Source organism: Pituophis catenifer, unplaced genomic scaffold (assembly GCF_029215685.1).
Source record: "Pituophis catenifer annectens isolate HBS135680 unplaced genomic scaffold, rPitCat1.0.hap2 SCAF_1, whole genome shotgun sequence".
Classification (NCBI taxonomy): Eukaryota; Metazoa; Chordata; class Lepidosauria; order Squamata; family Colubridae; genus Pituophis; species Pituophis catenifer.
In genome coordinates this window covers 337,998,308-338,018,584 of record NW_027256881.1, presented here as the reverse complement: position 1 = coordinate 338,018,584, position 20,277 = coordinate 337,998,308, and the positions used below count along the sequence as shown (strand labels likewise).

Below are 20,277 nucleotides of genomic sequence, written 5' to 3'. Positions count from 1 at the left end.
GCAAAGCACGTGAGCCATTTCCTCCTTTCAGTGGTCTATGAAAGTGCATCTACAGTATGTAGATAATAAAGTTGAAAAAAGGGGAACAACATTTTTACAGAACTATAGATACCTTGAGGCTGGGTGTGACAAGGAATGGCTGGGAGGGGAGGGGCCAGGTGAGGCACTCCTTAACATGAGTGACATTGAGTTGGCCACGCCCACCGTCACATGACCACCAAGCCACGCCCACAGTCACATGACCACCAAGCCACGCCAACCAACCAAGCCACGCCCACAGAACCGGTAGTAAAAAAATTTGGAACCCACCGCTGTAATAACCCCAGCTGGATAATGATACGTCTGTATGAACCGAGCTCATAACCCTAACCCTAACCAAGGACCTCACACTTACAGTTTGGCACAATATGGGAACAAGGTCAAAGACACTATAGCCTAGCAGTAGCACACAAAACACTTTCCCAGCTCACCTGTTGGTTCATCGATGAGACACACTCTCTTTGATGCTGGGATCAAGCCCACTTTCAGGGATTTGCTACTCATTCTCTTGCGCCCGAAGGGGGCGCCGTGCGTGGTTGCCTGTGCCGGTCCCTCTGAAAGGGCACCCGCGGCTGTGCTGCTGGTCTCTCCTTCTTCTTCAGCTGCCTCTAAATGCTCTATTTTCATAAGCCCCTCTTCCAACATGGCTTCTTCTGGCTCCTCGGTTGGCCCTGTAGCTTCCTCCTCTTCATCTCCCTCTTCATCTTCCATTTCAGCTTGGGGAGCGTCTTCTTCCTCGTCCTCTTCCTCGTCTTCTTCCTCCTCCTCCTCTTCCTCCAGGTTTCCCCATTCGCTTTCCTTTGGTTCCGACCTTTCATGGAGGTCACCAGATTCCTGCCCACCACTGAAGCTGATAGAGGGGCATAATTCATGGACTTTCATGCGATAAAACTTGAAGGCAGAACTCTCTGGATCCTGCAGAAATCTGTTGGGGGAGGGGGGGAGGGTTAGGACAGTGTTATTTATTATTAGAAGTTCATTTCACTTTTCCTCCAAGAAAAATGGAATGAACTTGGGGGGGAAGGCAGACAAAGCAGCCTTCTTCCTCATAGAATTTTCTTCTTAAAACTCTTAAATTAGGCTTGATAAAGCGTGCTAAATCTGCAGTTTGCAGGTATATGAGGCCCTCGATTCTAATCTGCAGCCCCCAGATGGGGTGGAAACCAAGCAGCCAAATTTCAGCAAATCGTCTACTGCAAGCTGTTGCCCTGTCTGCACCAAACTGATCAGCTTTGCAAAAAATTGTTTCAGCTTCCTCCCTCGAGTAACTTATGACCCAACGGTTTAAAAATGGATGGCCTCATATCAAAGAGAATTGTATTTACTACTTTTGTAAATACAGGGAGCAGTGGTGGCGCAGTGGTTAGAATGCAGAATTGCAGGCTAAATCTGCCCACTGCCAGCTGCCTGCAGTTTGGCAGTTTGAATCTCACCAGGCTCAAGGTTGACTCAGCCTTCCATCCTTCCGAGATGGGTAAAATGAGGATCCAGATTGTTGGGGGCAATAGGCTGACTCTGTAAACCGCTTAGAGAGGGCTGTAAAGCACTGTGAAGTAGTATATAAGTCTAAGTGCTATTGCTATAGTGTGGTGGCAATACAACTGATCAGCAAATTAAATCCCACCTCTATGTTCATCAAATAAGAAGTGGTCCTAGGCAAACGACTTGCTCTCCACCTCAGTTTCCCCTTCCCAGTCTGAAAAATGAGACAGCGATCAATCCTTTTGCAAGTGTCTTGCAAAGGATTTCAGCAAAAACAGCAAGTACCTCTGGATTCTCTAAACTATTATTGAATAATTTCAAAGTATTTCTCTTACCCATTTGCATTTTTCATTGACAAGCAAGACGGAGGGGGAGGGGGGGATAAACAACGAAGGACTCACAATAGGTCTGGATTATCGGCACTGTTATCAATGCTGAACTGCTCGATTTCCGGTCCAACTTCAGCAACAAATTCAGCCAGCTTCTGAGCGGTTACCATGACTTTAGGGTCCACTGAAAGGCAAGAGAAAGAAACCATCCAGAAAAGTTTTTCTTTGCAAGAAAACAGTACATGTAGAGGCACTGTCAACAGTGTCTTATTTTGAATGTCAGCAAAAGGCAAAATGAATAAATCACATTCATCTGTTTTTAATCGTTACTCCCTGATATAAAAAATGCCAAAGACTGAGTTTGAGAAAACCTGCGTAAAGAACCTCTGCTGTACTACTCAGCTGTGACTCTTCCTTCATCAGGATCTTGTCCTCGTGGTGCAACCGAAACAATCTGGAACTGAACACACTCAAAACACCACCAAAGAAATGGTGGTGGACTTTAGGAGAAACCCTCCCATACTACCACCTCTTACAATACTAGACAGCACAGTATCAACAGTAGAACCTAGAACCTTTCTAGGTTCTATCATATCGCAAGATCTAAAATGGACACCTAACATCAAAAACCTCATCAAAAAAGCACAAGAAAGAATGTTCTTTCTGCGCCAACCTGGAAAGCTCAAACTGCCCAAGGAACTGCTGATCCAGTTCTACAGAGGAATTATTGAGTCTGTCATCTGCACCTCGATAACTGTCTGCTTTGGCTCTGCAACCCAACAAGACAGACCCAGACTTCAGAGGATAATTAGAACGGCAGAAAAAACAATCAATACCAACCAACCTGCCTTCCACTGAGGACCTGTATACTGCAGGAGTCAAAAAGAGGGCTGTGAAAGTATTTACAGATCCCTCGCATCCTGGACATAAACTGTTTCAACTCCTACTCTCAAAACAATGCTATAGAGCCCTGCACACCAGAACAACTAGACACAAGAACAGTTTTTTCCCGAACGCCATCACTCTGCTAAACAAATAATTCCCTCAACACTGTCAAACTAGTTATTAAGTCTGCATTACTATTAATCTTCTCATCGTTCCTATCACCCATCTCCTCCAACTTATGACTGTATGACTGTAACTTTGTTGCTTGTATCCTTATGATTTATATTGTTTCCTAGTATGATTTGATTGTTTATTTGTACCCTATGACTATCATTGTTGTGCCTTATGATTCTTGACGAATGTATCTTGTCCTTTTATGTACGCTGAGAGCATATACATCAAAGACAAATTCCTTGTGTGTCCAATCACGCTTGGGCAATAAAGAATTCAATTCAATTCAATTCAATTCAATTCCATTCCATTCCATTCCATTCCATCCCATTCCTATTCCGCACTTAGTGCAAGGCTATTGGGGGAAAAATATTTCTCCGAGATTCAGTGGCTCCCCATTTCCACAATATGTGGAGAAATGTGATTCAAATGGTGCACCAATAATGTAAATGTAAATTTCTAAAGAACAGATTAACAATTATGTTGAGATGATTGAGAATGAGAGCCAATTAGAATCTAATGGTTCTAAAAAAAAATTATGTTAAATGCACAGCTGCACCAGAAAACGTGGACTGCATTTCCACCAGACACCAAGCTGTGAAGGGGTTTGGTATGCAGTACCACTGTAGTCTATTTATTACCCGATCAATCAAACCGTAATCTTAACTACAATCTATTACTATGGCTATCATCCCTTCAGTATGTTTTGGTACATCATTCAAACCCTGATCTACCATCTGATTGCTTACTGCAGCCAGATGTGTTTTGGACAAAAAGGGCAAACAGCTGATCATCTGCAATTGTGATCGCCACACTTCCTACTCTTTTTTGCATCTTCTGTGGGCATGTAGTGGGTTAATCACAATCATGAAAGTGGAGGAGATTCATCTGTCACTCACTCTATGCCTGGCAACTTCAGCCTGACTGGTTTTGTCTCAATTTCTTCAAGTTGAAAGGAAAAAAAAATGGAGGTACATAACACAACTGTGTACAAGTGGTCCATGACTTATGACTGTAAGTGAGCCCGGAGTTATCATTGTAAATCACTGCAGTTGTTAAAGCATTTCACCATGTGACCCGACCTGATTTTACGACATAGTTTGTGGCAGTCATTAAGGGAATCCCTTTTACCAAATGGATGTTTGTGCCGGAAGCTGCAAGTAAACCAGCAAAACCAGCAAAAAATGGAAAAAAAATCAGTCAGATGATCATGGGATGCTGCAAAGGTGAGCTGGTTGCCAAGCCCTCAAAATGTGATTGCATGACTGTGACATGTGTGTGTGTGTGTGTGTGTGTGTGTGTGTGTGTGTGTGTGTAGGAGGTATCCTAACTTGAAATCAGGTTGTAATAGCGTTTTGGGGGGTCCATTGTCACTTTGAATAGTCACTGACTGACTGGTCACGAGTCAAGGACAGTTAGAAATTTCCTGACAGTTCGAACAATTAACCAGTGGAACAACTTGCCTCCAGAAGTTGTGAATGCTCCAACACTGGAGGTTTTTAAGAAGAGATTGGATAACCATTTGTCTGAAGTGGTGTAGGGTTTCCTGCCTAAGCAGGGGGTTGGACTAGAAGACCTCCAAGGTCCCTTCCAACTCTGCTATTCTATTCTATTCTCTTCTCTTCTCTTCTCTTCTCTTCTCTTCTCTTCTCTTCTATGCTATTCTATTCTATGCTATGCTATGCTATGCTATGCTATGCTATGCTATGCTATGCTATGCTATGCTATGCTATGCTATGCTATGCTATTCTATTCTATTCTATTCTATTCTATTCTATTCTGTGTTTACTAGAAGAAAATGTGGGCATAACATGATCATCTGAAGCGGAGTCAGCAGGCAGTCAGCAGGCTATTCTCTTGAGCACAGTCAATCCTGAAAGAAGCTCCGTGACATGGAACAAGTGAGCAAAGTCACTGCAGAGTGATTCAACTGACAGCAGTAGGAAGTATGAAAATTAATTAGACACGACATTAACATTTCTACTTCAGATGAATAGTGGAGTAGCGATTTAGGAAATGTTCTGTATAATTGGTTTTGAAGATATATTATTATTTGTGGATTATCAGTTGACAGGAAAAAAAGTACAGAATGCTGGCTGGCCTTTAGCCACTCCCTTCATTGGTTCAGACCTGGCCTACCTGATGATTTCCTGAAAGCATTCTTAGTAACTTAAGAACACTGGCAGCTTCACTCTTACATTTAGTACCGCTGGATATTCCACCTCGCTCTTGTGCTCTTGTGAACATTGTGGATTTTTTTTTTTTATATTTTTAACATTTTATATTTTAAATTACTAACATTACAAACAACATATACAATATTTCACCCTGTGCTATACATAAGAAAGGAAGATTTGGTTCTTCGGATATATCCTCATGATCGCCAAAATCCACGTTCTCGGGGTACAGGTACCAAAGCATCCAATTTTCCCAGCGCATAGTCCACAAATGGTTTCCAAATTTTCCAGAAAATATCTTCTTTATAGTCACCATTTCTAATTTTAATATCACATGTCATTTTATCATTTAAAGCTAATTTCCACATTTCACAATACCATTCTTTATTCTAAAATTCACATCTAATTTCCAATATCTGGCTATTATAATTCTACCCATTATAATCATAATTCTAATCAATTCTTTCTCATATTTTGTTGGTTCTATTTCCTTAATTATCAACAGTAATATAGTTTCTGGTCTCAATATTATTGCTTTCCCCATCATTTCAAATATCATTTCCTCCAACTGTTGCCAATACTCTGGTTTCTCTTCAGATCATATAAATCTTTCGCCTTTAACATTGTGGATTTTCAATATTGGAGTCACCTATGTGTGAGTTGGGTGGCCATATGTTTAATAAATAATAAATAAATACGGCCCTTTTTTAGTGGGCAAGTTAATTTTATGTGACCTGGTATCAGGGTGGATAAAAATCAATGGTTTTTAAAAAATCAGATGTTTTAAATTTTAAATAGGATTTTTTTTTTAATTTAAATCAAATTTGTTTTAATATAATGCTTTTGGAGTAAAAATCTAACTAAAGATAGTTTTCTATTTAAGATGCATTAATAATTTAGTTTATTCAGCATGAAATGGAACTTAGTTATGTAGCATGAGGCTGTATATTCTGCAATATTTATGTTTTTTGTAAGCTCATTCAATGAATCCAAGCTCTGCAAGCTGAGATAACATGCACTGCGCTGATGCATTCACTCAATTTCACAGTAACCATGAGATAAATCATAAAACAAAGTTCAGGAATATTCCTTTATCTTATTGTTTTGCAAATCTATGTACACTACAAACTGTGTGATTGTTTGAAGAGAAATGCATCTGTACCACCAGGCTCTAAATTGAGGAGGAAGGGCAAGCAGTAAAAATGAAAGTGAAAACTTCTAAGCAGCTTATAAATATAATATTAGCACTAATACCTAGCTGGATGTGTTTCCTCTTGGGAAGAGATCACTGGCTGAACATTATAACGTACAATATTATCATAATTTATCATTCAAGCCGTAGGTGAATGATATCTTAACAACCATGCTACTAACGTAGCAACTGCAATGATTCACTTAACAACTGTGGCAATGAAAGGTCGTAAAATGGGGCAAAATGTCTCATTTAGCAACAAATAATTGGGGCTCCACTGAGGTCATAAATTGAGGGCTACCTGTATTTCACTATCAGAGCAATAGTGAACTGCTATGCTGAATGCATTTGCCCTACTGGCTCTGTAGGCATTCTTCAAAGGGCTCTACTTACCGTGTTTCCCCGAAAATAAGACCCTGTCTTATATTTTTTTGAACCCTGAAATAAGCGCTTGGCCTTATTGCCATGTGCTCAAAAGCCCGATTGGGCTTATTATCAGTGGATGTCTTATTTTGGGGGAAACAGGGTAACTATGCTGTCCTTTTACCCAGTGGAGCTGTAGATGCTGCCCAAGAAAGCTGTGCAAACCTTTGCTGAGGCAATAAAACACTTGACCAACAGCCCAGCACTTCACACCACCTTAAGTGGAGAATCCACACAGGAGCAAATGTTCCAGCCGTGTTCCCTTGGGTTGCTCTGCTTTGCAGGGTCAGTGAGAGGCACGATTTCCCTCCACTGCCTGTCAAGAGGACACATCAAACTGCTGGAGCACAAGCCTGATACGGGATCCTTGAATGGCTTGAGAGGGAAGCCATTGATTTATTTTATATGCATTCACTATTTAAGAGGCCCACTCAGCATGTGACCTCAAGCCATGAAATGCAAGCAAAATTAATATCAGCAACAACGACGACGACGATAAAAAGGCATCCTACTAAGGCACATCCCCTCGAAAAACAAGCTCCCTAAACATCCCAGCCTGCAAAACAGCGGACGTTTCCAATTCCTCATGGGAGGCCATCGCCATTGATGTTAAGCGGGATTTCTAGGGTTATGTTCTACAAAGCAGGGGTCCCCAACCTTGGCAACTTTAAGACTTGTGGACTTCAACTATCAGCTATCATGAAAATACTTCTGTTGACAGAACTACCATCAGCTGGAGGAGAATGAAGATGGTCTAGGCCAGGAGTCTTATGAAGTGAATGCTGCAGTCATTAAATGAACATATTTTCTTCAGTGGGTGTTTTTTTGCTGGAAACTGGAAGGAAATGTGGGAAACCGGTTAAAAAACACTGACAATTTTTAGCCATGTGACCATGGAAAGTCGCAAATGGCCATTAATGCAAGAATTCTATTTCATAATTTTCTCACATTAAAGATGACAATTTGTAAGAACTTCCGAAGGCCTTGGGATCACGCTGAAAGCTGCTGGCAACTACACATAACCCTGAGACCCCTGTATGCACTAGACAGAAAAATCACTTAAATCAGTGTTTCTCAACCTTGGCCGCATGAAGATGTGTGGCCTTCAAATCCCAGAATTCTTAGCTGGCTGGGGGAATTCTGGGATTTGAAGTCCACACATCTTCAAGCAGCCAAGATGTGAGAAACATTGACTGAAATTGTTTGTGGCATTTCTTAAGAGCATTGCTCCTCTTTGGTTTCACCTACCATCAGGGAATTGGCTCATCAAAGACGGGGAATTTTCGGAAAGCCCCAGCAAGTCCGTTTCTCTTGAAGTTTCTTTTAGAGACAGCGCCTCTGCCTCATCACCACTGGATTTGTCACTTTTGGGACTGGACATCGGTGTGCATGTTGTCTGCTGCTTCAGCACCGACCCGGCAGATAAGAGTGTCTGGGTCCCAGTTGTGGATTTCTTGCCTCTTCTACCCCTCGTAGCCCTTTGCAGGATCCCTGGCCTTCTCCTCTGAAAGAGCTTCTTCTTGATCCTTGCTACTTTCCTCCTGTACAAAAGAATCCTCACAGCTTCTGAGATTTGCCGCTCGGAGGTCTTCTTCTCTTTGGTTTCTTCTTCCTTGGCTGCAGACATCAGCCTCTCTGTCTCATTCAGCTTCAGCTTGTAATACTTGTATTCGAGGCTTTCCTCCTCAAGGAGAAACCTGTTTTATGAGATGATGGAAAAATACTCAAACAAAGCTGCAAAATCTTCTCCAAATTCCCACCCCGCCAACCGGACCTTTTGCCTCTCCTTTCTGCCCCCTTCCCCTTCTGTCCCTCCTGTTGCAAACACTTTCCCTCATTGCTCTTTGCTGTTCCTGCTTCCCTCACTTATATATGGAAAGAAAACTCTCACCGGTCCTCCAAAGGCTCATCCAGCAATAGCACTTAGATTTATATACCGCTTGAGCGCTTTACAGCCCTCTCAATGGTTTAGAGCAGTGATGGCTAACCTTTTTGCCATCACGTGCCAGGAGAGAGGTGGCGGGGGAGGGTCACGCATGCACGTGCCCATGCACATGAGCACACAACCCCACCCACCCCCGCTCCTGGCACATGATGGCCTGGTAGGCCCATTTTTCTTTCTTACCTGGTTCCACATCCTCTCTCTGCATCTGGGAAGGGCGAAAACAGCCTTTCCCACTCCCTTGGAGGCCCTACGGAGGCCGAAAGGGCCCATTTCCCGACTCCCGGTGGGACAGGAAGTGACATTTTTTGCTGTCTCCAGCCTCCAGAACCTCTCTAGGAGTCTCTGGAGGCTGGAGACAGGAAAAAAATGTCACTTCCTGTCCCACCGGGAGTCGGGAAATGGGCCCTTTCAGCCTCCGTAGGGCCTCCAAGGGAGTGGGAAAGGCTGTTTTCGCCCTTCCCAGATGCAGAGAGAGGATTTGGAGCCAGGTAAGAAAAAAAAAAAACGGGCCTCCCTCCCCCGGCCCTCCAGAGGCAGGAAACACCCTGTTTCCCTACTTCTGGTGGGCCCAGAAGGCCCGAAAATCAGCTGGCCGGCGCACGCATGCACCCCAGAGCTGAGCTGACGTGCCCACTAATATGGCTCCGCGTGCCACCTGTGGCACGTGTGCCATAGGTTCGCCATCACGGGTTTAGAGTGTCACCCTATTGCACCCAACAATCTGGGTCCTCATTTTACCAACTTCGGAAGGATGGAAGGCTGAGTCAACCTTGAGCTGGTCAGAATCAAAACTGCTGGCAGTGTACAGTGAGTTAACTTGCAATACTGCATTCTAAGCACTGCGCCACCACAACTTTTTCATCTAAGGCAGGGGTGTCAAACTCAAAGCCTGTGGGCCGGATCCACGGGGCTGGCCTGAAAACAGCAAAGGACCGGCCTGCGGTGCCTCTGGTGGCAAAAATGGAGCTGGGGGGGGGGGTTGTGTGCTCCTGCAGCTCTCTGCTAGCAAAAATGGGATGTGGGGGGGGGGAAAGGAAGGAAGGAAGGGAGGGAGGGAGATTATGAGAGTGAAGGAGGGTCTCAGGGAAGTCCTACATTAGCACTTGACCACCACAGGTGCCCCTGACATGAGTCCCATGTCACGCCCACCATGGCCATGCCACCCCCGGCCATGGGCACCCCCCACCCCTCCAAGGTCAAACACAACCCTGATGCGGCCCTCAATGAAATCGAGTTTGACACCCCTGATCTAAGGGTCTTCATAATCAAGCATGGACTCCTCTGCTATCTCAAAACTGTGGAGTCCTTGGTGCTCTCTGAGCTGGATTGTTTTCTTACAGATGTTTTATAACAAACTAGGTAACACCAACAGTTACCTCGCACAAAAGTAGCTGAGATACCATGAAAACAAATTGGTTCTATCTGAAACCTACTGAGAATGCCCCATTTCTTGCAAGGCACATGGGCATGAATAAAACCTATTTTGCGGTAGCCTCCATTTTAAGGAGCTCCCTCTCCTTGGAGATATCAGTGGCTTCAATTCTTCTTACTTTTCACAAACAAGGGAAAACAGTATAATTCACAATTCCAATCAGAATTTGTAACTTCCCAAAAGAGAAATTTGCCACTTGAGACAGAGAACAACTCCTTCAACTACTCGGGTCTGTAGACACATCAACTAGCCTTCCCCAAGAGGACACTTTTTTTTTTTTTAAGAAATCACCCTTGGTGATCAGGGACTTCATCTCCCTGAAGCCAGTTTCCTTAACAGTGCAGGCAGCACCCAGAATAAGAACGTTAGACTTAAGAAAGAGAAACAACCTATGCACAACATGCTGACCCATACTGTGTAAAAGGGTAAACCACCAGTTGTGGCTTAGCATTTGTCTGAATGCAGATGAGTAGTTAACAGCGATTAATCCTCCAAGAAAATGCTATCAGATGTAGACATGGTCACAAAGCAGAGTCATTCTTCAGCAATGACTTCATTGTTCCCCAACTACAGCATTTTCATTGGGTGACTACAAAAATCAGTGTTTCTCAACCTTGGCCAACTTTTAAGATCTATGTACTTCACATCCTATAATTTCCCAATCAGCAAGTTGAAAACTACGCCTTCGGGTTCTAAGTTCCAGCTCTATTTATTTGCTTATTTAAGCATACTCACATATCAGTGGGTTCCTGAATAGAACAGGGCATCTTAAACCAGCCATTTATTTTCTAACTTACCTTGTAGAATACCACAAAGACATGATAAAATTGGAGCTAGATATTGCCTCCAAGCACTTTGAAGGGTCCAAAGACAAGAAACAAGTGAGATAAATACCAATACTCCGGGTTGTGTTTCAGTTCAGCCTTCTCTTTCCCTGTTAACACGCCAGAGACCATCGCATTCACTAGCTTTTCAATCGCCTCAACGACTTTCCTATCAGCACGTTGTGGGGCTATGCAAACAAAAAACAAGTTCCAAACAAGGAAGGAAGAAAAAAATAAATAAAAGTTACAATAACGATTTGAAATGGCAACTTGATTGTCTTCCTGCTAATAAAATGTGCTCATTGCGATTCTCAATGGTAAGCGAGCAAGGCTGTTTTTATGTATTCCATTTAATTCTGTATCATAAAATGGGTGGGTTATGAGTGCACAGAAGAGTTTGACTTTGTGCCACAGGTCATAGCCTCAATATATATAATGCTTATCATTTGTACTTACAGAGACTCAAAAAACTTTACTTAGAATGTTCCCTGACTAATCTTTTTAGTCTTTTTAAAAAAAATAATCCAGCTATTTATACATTCTTCAGTACAGACTCCTGGATAGCACAGTACGTTTAAGTAAGTTAAGAGAAGTCTCCATGTAATCATATTTGGAACTGGGGGGGGGGAGGATATTCCTCAACAATAAGTTTATTTTGTCACATTTTTTTAGACCTCCCCTTATGTTTACTCAGCTAACCTACTTCCCAGTACACCGAGATTATCAGCTACTTCCCAGCACACAGTGGTAGTGTATTTCTGAGGTTTTCTGAGAAGATGAGTTTTAATTTCCACTCATTCTGAAATAGGCTTTGTTCCTCAACCTACTGTATTTTCACAGAGATAAAATTAAAGGCAGAACATCATTCCTAATTGCTCATATACCAAAAAGATCTCCTTAACACTAAATTTTAAGTGTGATTTACATGACATTTCACTGACCCTGAGCTGGAGGAATGACAGCTGGTCTCTTTAACTGCATCTGGCAGCCACTTTTCTCCAACCAATTTTGCAAGGTTTCTATATATTCTTTCCCAAACAAGGCAGAGGTATCAAAATTGGGAAACAAGGTAGGAGGAGGGGCCGAATCTTGGACGCTGAGGGCCTCAAGGATTTTTTCCTGCCTGAAAGCAGAGGCCAGAGCGAATGTTTGCCCCAGGAGGGCCAAGGATTTTCGGCAGAGGGACATCGTAGTCTGAAAAGCGGTGGCCATCTTCCCTGAATTACTGAAGCTGTTAGTTTTGATTCTGAGCTCATAGGCATTACAGGCCATCAGCAGAGGCGTAGTGCTCCTGAGCAGGTAGTCCTGGAGCCGCATCATATACCGGTCGAAAGGCTTAATGACCTCAAAAAAACTATTCTTGGTCACCATCACCCTTTTCTCCAACAGCAGATTCAGAAACTGGCTGTCCACTTTAGGGGTTCTCAGAGCTGGGTGTTGCAGCGTCTTGACGCTGTTCATACAGAAATCTTGGTGCTCGGTTTTCAGCAAGCACTTAAACGAGGCCAGCATTTTGGCACAGGTCTCCGTCTCTAACGTGAAGAGCAAACGGAAAAGTTCTGCGTACTCCGGGTCGTTCTTAATTTCATAGAACCCAGCCCATTTGATTATTTCAACCCCAAAATTTGCAAAAATATCAGAAGAATCTAGAAGGCCCAAGTCTGGCTCTTTGATCCGGATGTACCCTGTAGGTTTCAGAGTTCCCTCTTGCAGCAGTAGTCCCTTCGGAGTGGCCAGAGCCGGCCTTTGGCTTTGCTGGGGGTGAGGAGAAGTTATCGTTCTTTGCTTGGTGAGACCTAGAGGATTTAACAGAAGATCATCTGCTGGGGACAAAGCTTTAGTGGCCCATTTCTTGAGATGAGCAGCCAACTCCTCCTTACTTCTGACCAGGCCTCTAGTTGCCATCCCATGTTTCACTTGGAGAGCTCTTCCCCTCCCAGCATTCAAAGTGGAGCTGAATTCTCCCTCGGTCTCGAGACCCTGATCCAGATCATAATTCTGACTACATGCAGTCCTATAATTCTCTTCCAGAAGCCGTGCTGATCTGAAGTCCCCTAACAGTTCTGATGAATCATAGTCAGTCTCACGGCGTCTGGAAGTGTCTCGAATAGGAGTGTGGCTATATTTTTGTTCCCGTGAGGCAGCCTTATCATAGTCCCGATCTCGGGAAGATGGACCAGCATAATCTCTTTCCACGGCAGACGGATTTCTATAGTCTTGTTCGTATGAAGACAGCTGGCTGTAGTCCTGAGTCCGTGAGGAGAGTTTGGTGCTACTTTTGGAAAAGTAATCCTCCTCCTCCGTGATGTGGGTGCTGGACCTATAGGAAGGCAGCGAATATTCATTTCTAGTATCTTTCCTCCAGTCACCCCGCATGAACTTCCCACCATCTTGAAATTCTTCCTCCTCCTCGTTGTACTGGGTCCGTGTGACTGGCCGCGAGTGAACTGCATGAAGAAACAAAAGACAGCCGCTGTTCACAGAGTTACTGAACTTTAATACAACCACCCTATTTGGAAGAGTTGAAAAAGGATGAGCCACCACATCATGCAGCTCTGTATTCTACTGGAACATTAAATATTACCCAATGAAGGTAAAACCACCTGTTTAATAAATCAGGATACTTTATGACTAAGCAAAAAAGTCTACTCAGATCTATGTCTTCCGTAACAGCTGCGGGTGGCTGAAATTGAACATTTTTTGTTGTTTTCACTTTCACACATTTCACTGATGAGCCTTTTTGACAAATGGAAAGAGTTATTACACCAAAGTCTCACTGAATTCCATAGAGTTACCTGGAGTCACATTCAATTCCTGGGAACCTCAGGGACTATTCCATATAGCTTTGCTGGCAACAATAAATATTACTTAGGCTGCCACTTGCTAAAGTCACTGCTTAAATTATCCTTAATTGGTTCCTTGTCTGCTTCTAAATTCTGTGCAAATGTTGGTTTTCTTTCAATGCCTTTCATCACCTTTCCTCTTCCATAAGGTTCAAAAGCAGTGTTTCTCAAACCATGGCAACTTTAAGATGCATGGACTTCAACTCCCAAAATTCCCCAGCCAGCATACTGGCTGGATCATTCTGGGAGTTGAAATCCACATCTTAAAAGGTTACACTGGTCTAGACTGATCCCCAGTTGCCTAACTCTGTCATCTCATATTCCCCAAAGTTCTTATTTATTAAATTTATATGCCACCCATCTCCCTTCCAAGGTGACTCTGAGAGGCTTACAAGTTATAAAGCAAGTAAAAAAATAATTAAAATATGGAAACATTAACTACACAGATTACAATATCATTAAAAACTGTACTAAAACTGAAACTAAGAAGCCAAGAGACTGACGGGAACGGGGAAGAGGTCTTCTTACCCCATCAGCCACCTTGGGTGCTGAGCGTCCCCTCAGGCTCCCAGACTAACCAGCAAAGCTGATTTTAATACCCTTCTGGAAAGCAAAAACGAAGGGGGCAGTTCTCATCTCCACTGGCAGAGTGTTCCACATGGATGGGGTTCTTATAGGGGTGGTTTGTCACTGCTTTTTTCCTAGGGTGATTTTTTTTTTCTTTCCTAACTAGCCCCATTCTACCACTAACCAAGCCCAAGCGCCTTCTCTGAGTCTTTTGCATCTGAAATTGCCTCCAAAATACCTCCACCCAACACTTCCCCTTATTTCTCAAAATGCATGCTTTCTTTAAAAAATGTGGGCATGTTTCCCAATTACCAAAAAAAATCAGATTAGGCTATTGCACACATGCTTCCATCTCCCCCTTCTTGTTGTTTCCATGAAGCCTCTTGAGGTAAATATCTTCGGAATTTATATTTTCTTGGGGGGGGGGTAATTAAAATAGGAAACACACTGAGGAAGAGGTTTTTTAAAAAATTCTACAGTAGGCTATGTTGAATGGCTTCAAAGGGAGATAACAGATTAAAAGACAGATCCTTCTTCACAGTCCTTACTCAACTTCGGAAAATGACAGCTGGCTTGAAGTTATTTTGTATATATACAACAGCTAAGCAGAGTTTAAGGAAGGTTTAAAAAAAAAGGGCAAAAGAACAGCAAAGAAAAGCCACAGTAAAAGCCACAATCTGAGTTGAGATTGAGTTGCATACAATGTAAGTAAGCATCACCATTGCATGACAGTGAAACAGTGCTATACAAAAACGTAAAAGCAGCATCACTTCATCAGATAAAAAAAACCTGAATTCCGTTGCTACTGGGGAATAATCATTTCACAAAGCCTTGAAGACATGGTTTTGTCAACAGGGGACATGGGAGTGTGGGTGGAGCCAGTGCAGCGGCTGTGCTGATTGTCTTGGTGAATGAGATTACCGCTGTATTATGTAATTACCTGTGTTTCCCCGAAAATAAGACCGTCTTATATATTTTTTTGAACCTTGAAATAAGCTCTTGGCCTTATTGCCATGCACTCAAAAGCTCAATTGGGCTTATTATCAGGGGATGTCTTATTTTGGGGGAAACAGGGTACTATTTTTAATACAGCTTTCTAGTTCTTAAATTGTTGAATTTATTTTGTTTGTAAACTGGCCAGAGTCTCTTTCTCTCATACGCACATTTTTCTCTCTCTTTCTGTATTTGTGCATGTAAGATCGACAGCTGTATAAATCTGAATAAATAAGATGCCTATGAAAATGCACAATCAGGAGGAGAGCAAGATCACACTTTTACTCAAAGTCCCAAATACGTGGCAATAGTTGATTTATAAAGATTGGAAAGGTCTACTTCCAATCCCATCAGTCAAAGAACTCCAACTATCAGGACCCAGAAGAAGAGCCTTCTCTGCTGCAATGCTCACCCCTTGGAATATCTTACCTCTAAGGCAGGGGTGTCAAACTCAAGGCCCTGGGGGCCGAATCTGGCCCATAGGGCCTCCCTGGAAACAGCAAGGACCGGCCTGTGGCGCTTCTGCCAGCGAAAATGCATGCGCCCCGCCCGAGCTCTGGTTTCGCTGGCAGAGGGTTGCAGGAGGCCAAGGCAGCCGAAAACGGAGCTCGGGAGCCCACTTCTGCCGGCAAGCACTCAGGCCACCACAGGCGCCCCCGACACGAGTGATGTCGAGCTGGCCACGCCCATCCTGGCCACACCCACACCAGCCCTCCGAGGTCAAACAAAACCCTGATGCGGCCTTCAATGAAAATCGAGTTTGACACCCCTGCTCTAAGGTAAAACCTGCCCCCACCCTCCTATCTTTCCACAAGAGCCTAAAAGACCTGACTCTGCCAGTTGGCCTGGAGACCAGATGAAGGAATTCTATACTGGAGGTGGCTGTTAAATTGGTGGCAGACTCCGCCTCCCTCCCCCTTGCGCTCTGCTCTCCACCTCTTCCATCTTTTTGGTTTTTGTAAAAAAAATATTTTTATTATTTACATATAAGTATATCAAACAGTGTGACCATCCTGGTGTTTCATCTGCCATGAAAATCAAAATAAAAGACAAATAACATATATGTTACTTACACAGTGCTAGTCTTGTACAATTATTTTTGACCAACGTATTCATTCTAATACATATGTAATATCTCATTCCGGGTCTACTTAGCCTAATTTTTTCGTGTTTCAACTCCCACTTCGTGCTTCCAGGCATTGATAAAATCTGTTCCATGTGTCATAATATTCTTTGTTTTTTAATTCTAACGTTAATCTATCCATCACTGCGCATACTAGTATTTCCTTATTATCTCCTTTTCTGAAAGGGTGTTTTCACATTTCCATTGCTGTGCATATACCATTCTTGCTGCCGTCAGGATGTATAGTATTAGGTATATTGACCCTTTGCTATAGCCACCTGTTATAATGCCTAATAGAAATAATTCTGGCTTAAATTCTATTTTGTCCTCCCTTCCTTGCTTTTGGAGATTTTATATTTTACACGTGTCCATTTTTTTGGTTATCATATCAATGTGTTCTCATTGTGTTCCTTTTTCATTATTTATTTTATGGTTGTATTATTTTACTTCGGTTCTGTTTCCACTCCTTTTATTTTCTTCCTTTTTATTATTGTAAGCCCTCTAGAGTAGTCCCATGAGGAGTTAGGCGGCAAATAAATTTAGCAAATAAATAATTTGTACCATCAGTGCTACCTCTAAGTTGATGAAGCGCCTCATCGATTGGATCACTTCGGTCCAGATATCGTTTTGCCTTGACCTGCATGATTGCATCGAAAGACTCCCGTGTCAACCGTTGGGAGGCCATCTTGACTCTGGAACTAAAAGTGAGGAAAGTTAAGAATATGCGTTCACCAGTGACATCTCTTTATCCTATAGCTTTCACAAAAGACAGATCTAAGTAAGATTTCTAAATCATCAGCCATTCAAGTTCAGACTTGCTTAAATTCAGCAGAGCTGTTTTTTATGTGGGAAGAATCAACCACATGGAATAAAAAGTAAGAGTTGTAGGAGCTCTGGTTTACACTGAATAAACAATCTAGCTTAGAGCGAACTCTAAATCTAAATTCAGTAACATTGCTCTTGACTGCATCAAGATCATTAGAGGAAGATTAGAGGAAGAAAACATGTAGAAAGGCATTTAATTTCCCCCCCAAAATCCCAGTGCAACCAAATTAATTATTTTCTCACAAGAATTGTGAATATATGTTATACATGTGGTTCTGTGGGAAGCCTCAGTTTTTAACCCACCTCGATCATGCTAAATATAACGTCATTGTCGTATGATTGATGATGCCATTATATGTAGCATGATCAATGTGGGTTACAAACTGAGGCTTCCCACAGAACCAATTCTGTCAGGACCATAACACTACAGGATATTAAACAAGCATATAAATTGCAGAAATCCAAAATAATAACCCATCAATAACATTAATATTTGAATATGTGACCATCAAATAATAAATGGTTAAACATTTAGCACATTTAATTCAATCAGAAACAGACACATAAAACAAGTTCAGAGAAGTGGGAACATATCAAGAACCAATTTACTTTACACGATGTTTCATTACAGGCAAGACAGAAAGAGGAAAGAGATTCTTGCCACTACAAAGAAAGGGAGGAAAAATGAGGCTTCTTGCCACAGCAAAGGAGAGAAATTTCTAATGTGCAGATCAACTCAATGTACTTCTTGGCTTTCTGAAATCATGATTCTTCCATGATTTCGTCCCCAGTTCTTGGGGACTCAGACCAAGTCAAAGAAGAACCACTGGCACTCTGCTCCTTTTTCTGATTTTGAGCCCGGATGATCAACTAAGAACCACCTTGGTGTAGTGATGAAGGCACCAGGCTAGAAACTGGGAGACTGTGAGTTCTAGCCCTGCCTTAGGCACAAAGCCAGCTGGGTGACCTGGGGCCAGTACTTCTCTCAGTACCTCAGCATTGAAAAGAGAGGATATATCATACCCTCATGTATGAAAACAATGACTAACAATGACTAACAAAGAGGGTCAAATGTCATATTATTTTCAAGGATATAAATAATAAGAGTTCAATTATTAATTAATGGCTTTTCCTATGGCCATGAACAAGGTATTCCAACTAAAAATGACATTTACCATTACTTTTAACAGACACGCTATATATCATATATATCATGGGTATTTTGAATCTTTGATTAGTTTAGGTGTCAGATTAGCAATTACAATTATATTGTATTTTGAATCCTGACCATGCAAAAGTCATTTGTGAATGTGGACGTTTTCATGCAGCCCCTTTTGAGAGTCCTAGGTCACCACATCATTTTCTTGCATCCTTTCTTTCAGTATTTCAGAAAGGCGTTTTTATTTAGACTTGAGTACAATGCCGTTGAAATTTAATCGATCCACAGAAGTACCGGCTTTTGTCAAAATTCAGAGAAAGTGAACAGGGAAAGTGAGATTTCTCATTTTTTTGCAATTTCAAGTTCATTCCCTTTGCTAAAAAAAATATTCTCACCGGCAAAGTTACCCCCACAACAAATGTTAGGTCTCTTTTCAGAGAAAGTGCACAGGGACTGAGGACAAGTCCCTTCCAGGCAAACTGTTCAAAAACAGTTTACATGGAGGGGACAGTCCTCCATGTAAACTGTCTAATTTAGAATCTTGTTCAAAAAGATTCTAAATTAGTCTTCAGCAATGTTACCAAGAAACTAAAGAAGAAATTTAAGAAAGAATGAATAAGCATGCTAGAAGTGATGAGGGTTATATACGGTACATCCAACCGATGCTAGGTTGGAGGGGAGGAGCATCTGCAATATAATAGAAAGCTTTCTTTAAAAAGCCATATCCTTAAACATTTTCCTCTCAGATCGACACCCGTGTTAGGTCCAATGGTGAGAGGAAAACATTGGCGGGCGCTGAGAAGAACCACAAAGCCAGACAAATGTTAAATACAAATAGTCCTCAACTTACAACCACAACTGAGGCCAAAATTTCTGTGGTTAAGTGAGACATTTGTTAAGTGAGAAGTATGCCCCATTTTACCACCTTTCACGCCGCCGTTAAGTGAATCGCTAGAGTTGATAAAGTTAGCAACCCGGTTGTTAAGTGAATCCGGCTTCCCCACTGACTTTGTTTGTGAGAAGGTCGCAAAAGGGGGATCACACGATCGGTCGTAAATATGAACCAGTTGCCAAGTGTCTGCATTTTGATTACTTGACCCATGGGGATGCTGCAAAGGTGGTTAAGCATGAAACGCGGTCATAAGTCCTATTTTTTTTCCAGTGCCTTTGTAGCTTTGAACAGTCACTAAACGAATGGCTGCAAGCTGAGGACTTCCTGTGTAGGATAATTTTCGGCCCCTTTAAGAACAACTGAATTCCCCACGAACAGACTCTACCTTTTTTAAAAAAAAAAATATTTATCCTTCCAAACTAACCACCGACTGAAAGACTTGTAAAAGAGCATTTTCTGAAAAATCCTCCCAAAGGCAGAGAGAGGAGCAGAAGGCCAGGCCAGGCTGGGTTTTCTTTTGTTTTTTCTTCTTGGTCGGTTGATAATCCTGTATGAGGAGATACCATTTCCTCACCCTCCCTGTAGCACTTTAAGTCGATATTTATTAAGAAGCAGGGTTCCTAGAAAAGAGGCTTTTCCCTTAAACAGATTTTATTGAGTCCCATCTGAAATTTAAAATTGATTAAACTTTATAATTATAACATCAATGCCAGGAATTCTTTTTTCCCAAAGCTATAAAATTCAGCAATGTAGAGAATATACAAGACAATGACAGTTAGGTTCAAATCCCACCGCATCCCAAATTCTACATTAAATGCCATTACTTTAAATTTTACAGTAAATTTCTTCAGTTTAATTATTAAAGTAAAAAAAAAAAGCATTCTGGGACTGATAATGCTGCTAATAATAATGTCACTTCAGACAGAGGAAAAAATGATTTTTAAAACTTACAATTGTCTTTTAAGATTCAAAATGG

The 20,277-nt window shown here is 42.1% G+C and overlaps 1 protein-coding gene across 4 annotated transcripts in view; it reads right to left on the bottom strand.

Annotated features, from left to right (window-relative positions):
• SUGP2 (SURP and G-patch domain containing 2) overlaps nt 1–20,277 on the bottom strand; it is a 49,735-nt gene that overhangs the window by 27,317 nt on the left and 2,141 nt on the right. For 3 of the 4 annotated variants that reach the window (XM_070944131.1, XM_070944141.1, XM_070944156.1), the window contains exons 2-7: nt 16,987–17,123; nt 11,841–13,346; nt 10,970–11,087; nt 7,947–8,395; nt 1,923–2,034; nt 471–964 (exon numbers count right to left, since the gene is read on the bottom strand). In XM_070944131.1, coding sequence (XP_070800232.1) covers nt 471–964; nt 1,923–2,034; nt 7,947–8,395; nt 10,970–11,087; nt 11,841–13,346; nt 16,987–17,110 — 2,803 coding nt within the window. In that variant the 5' untranslated portion in view covers nt 17,111–17,123. The remainder of the gene's footprint in view (nt 1–470; nt 965–1,922; nt 2,035–7,946; nt 8,396–10,969; nt 11,088–11,840; nt 13,347–16,986; nt 17,124–20,277) is intronic. The other variant, XM_070944148.1, reaches the window with a different exon arrangement.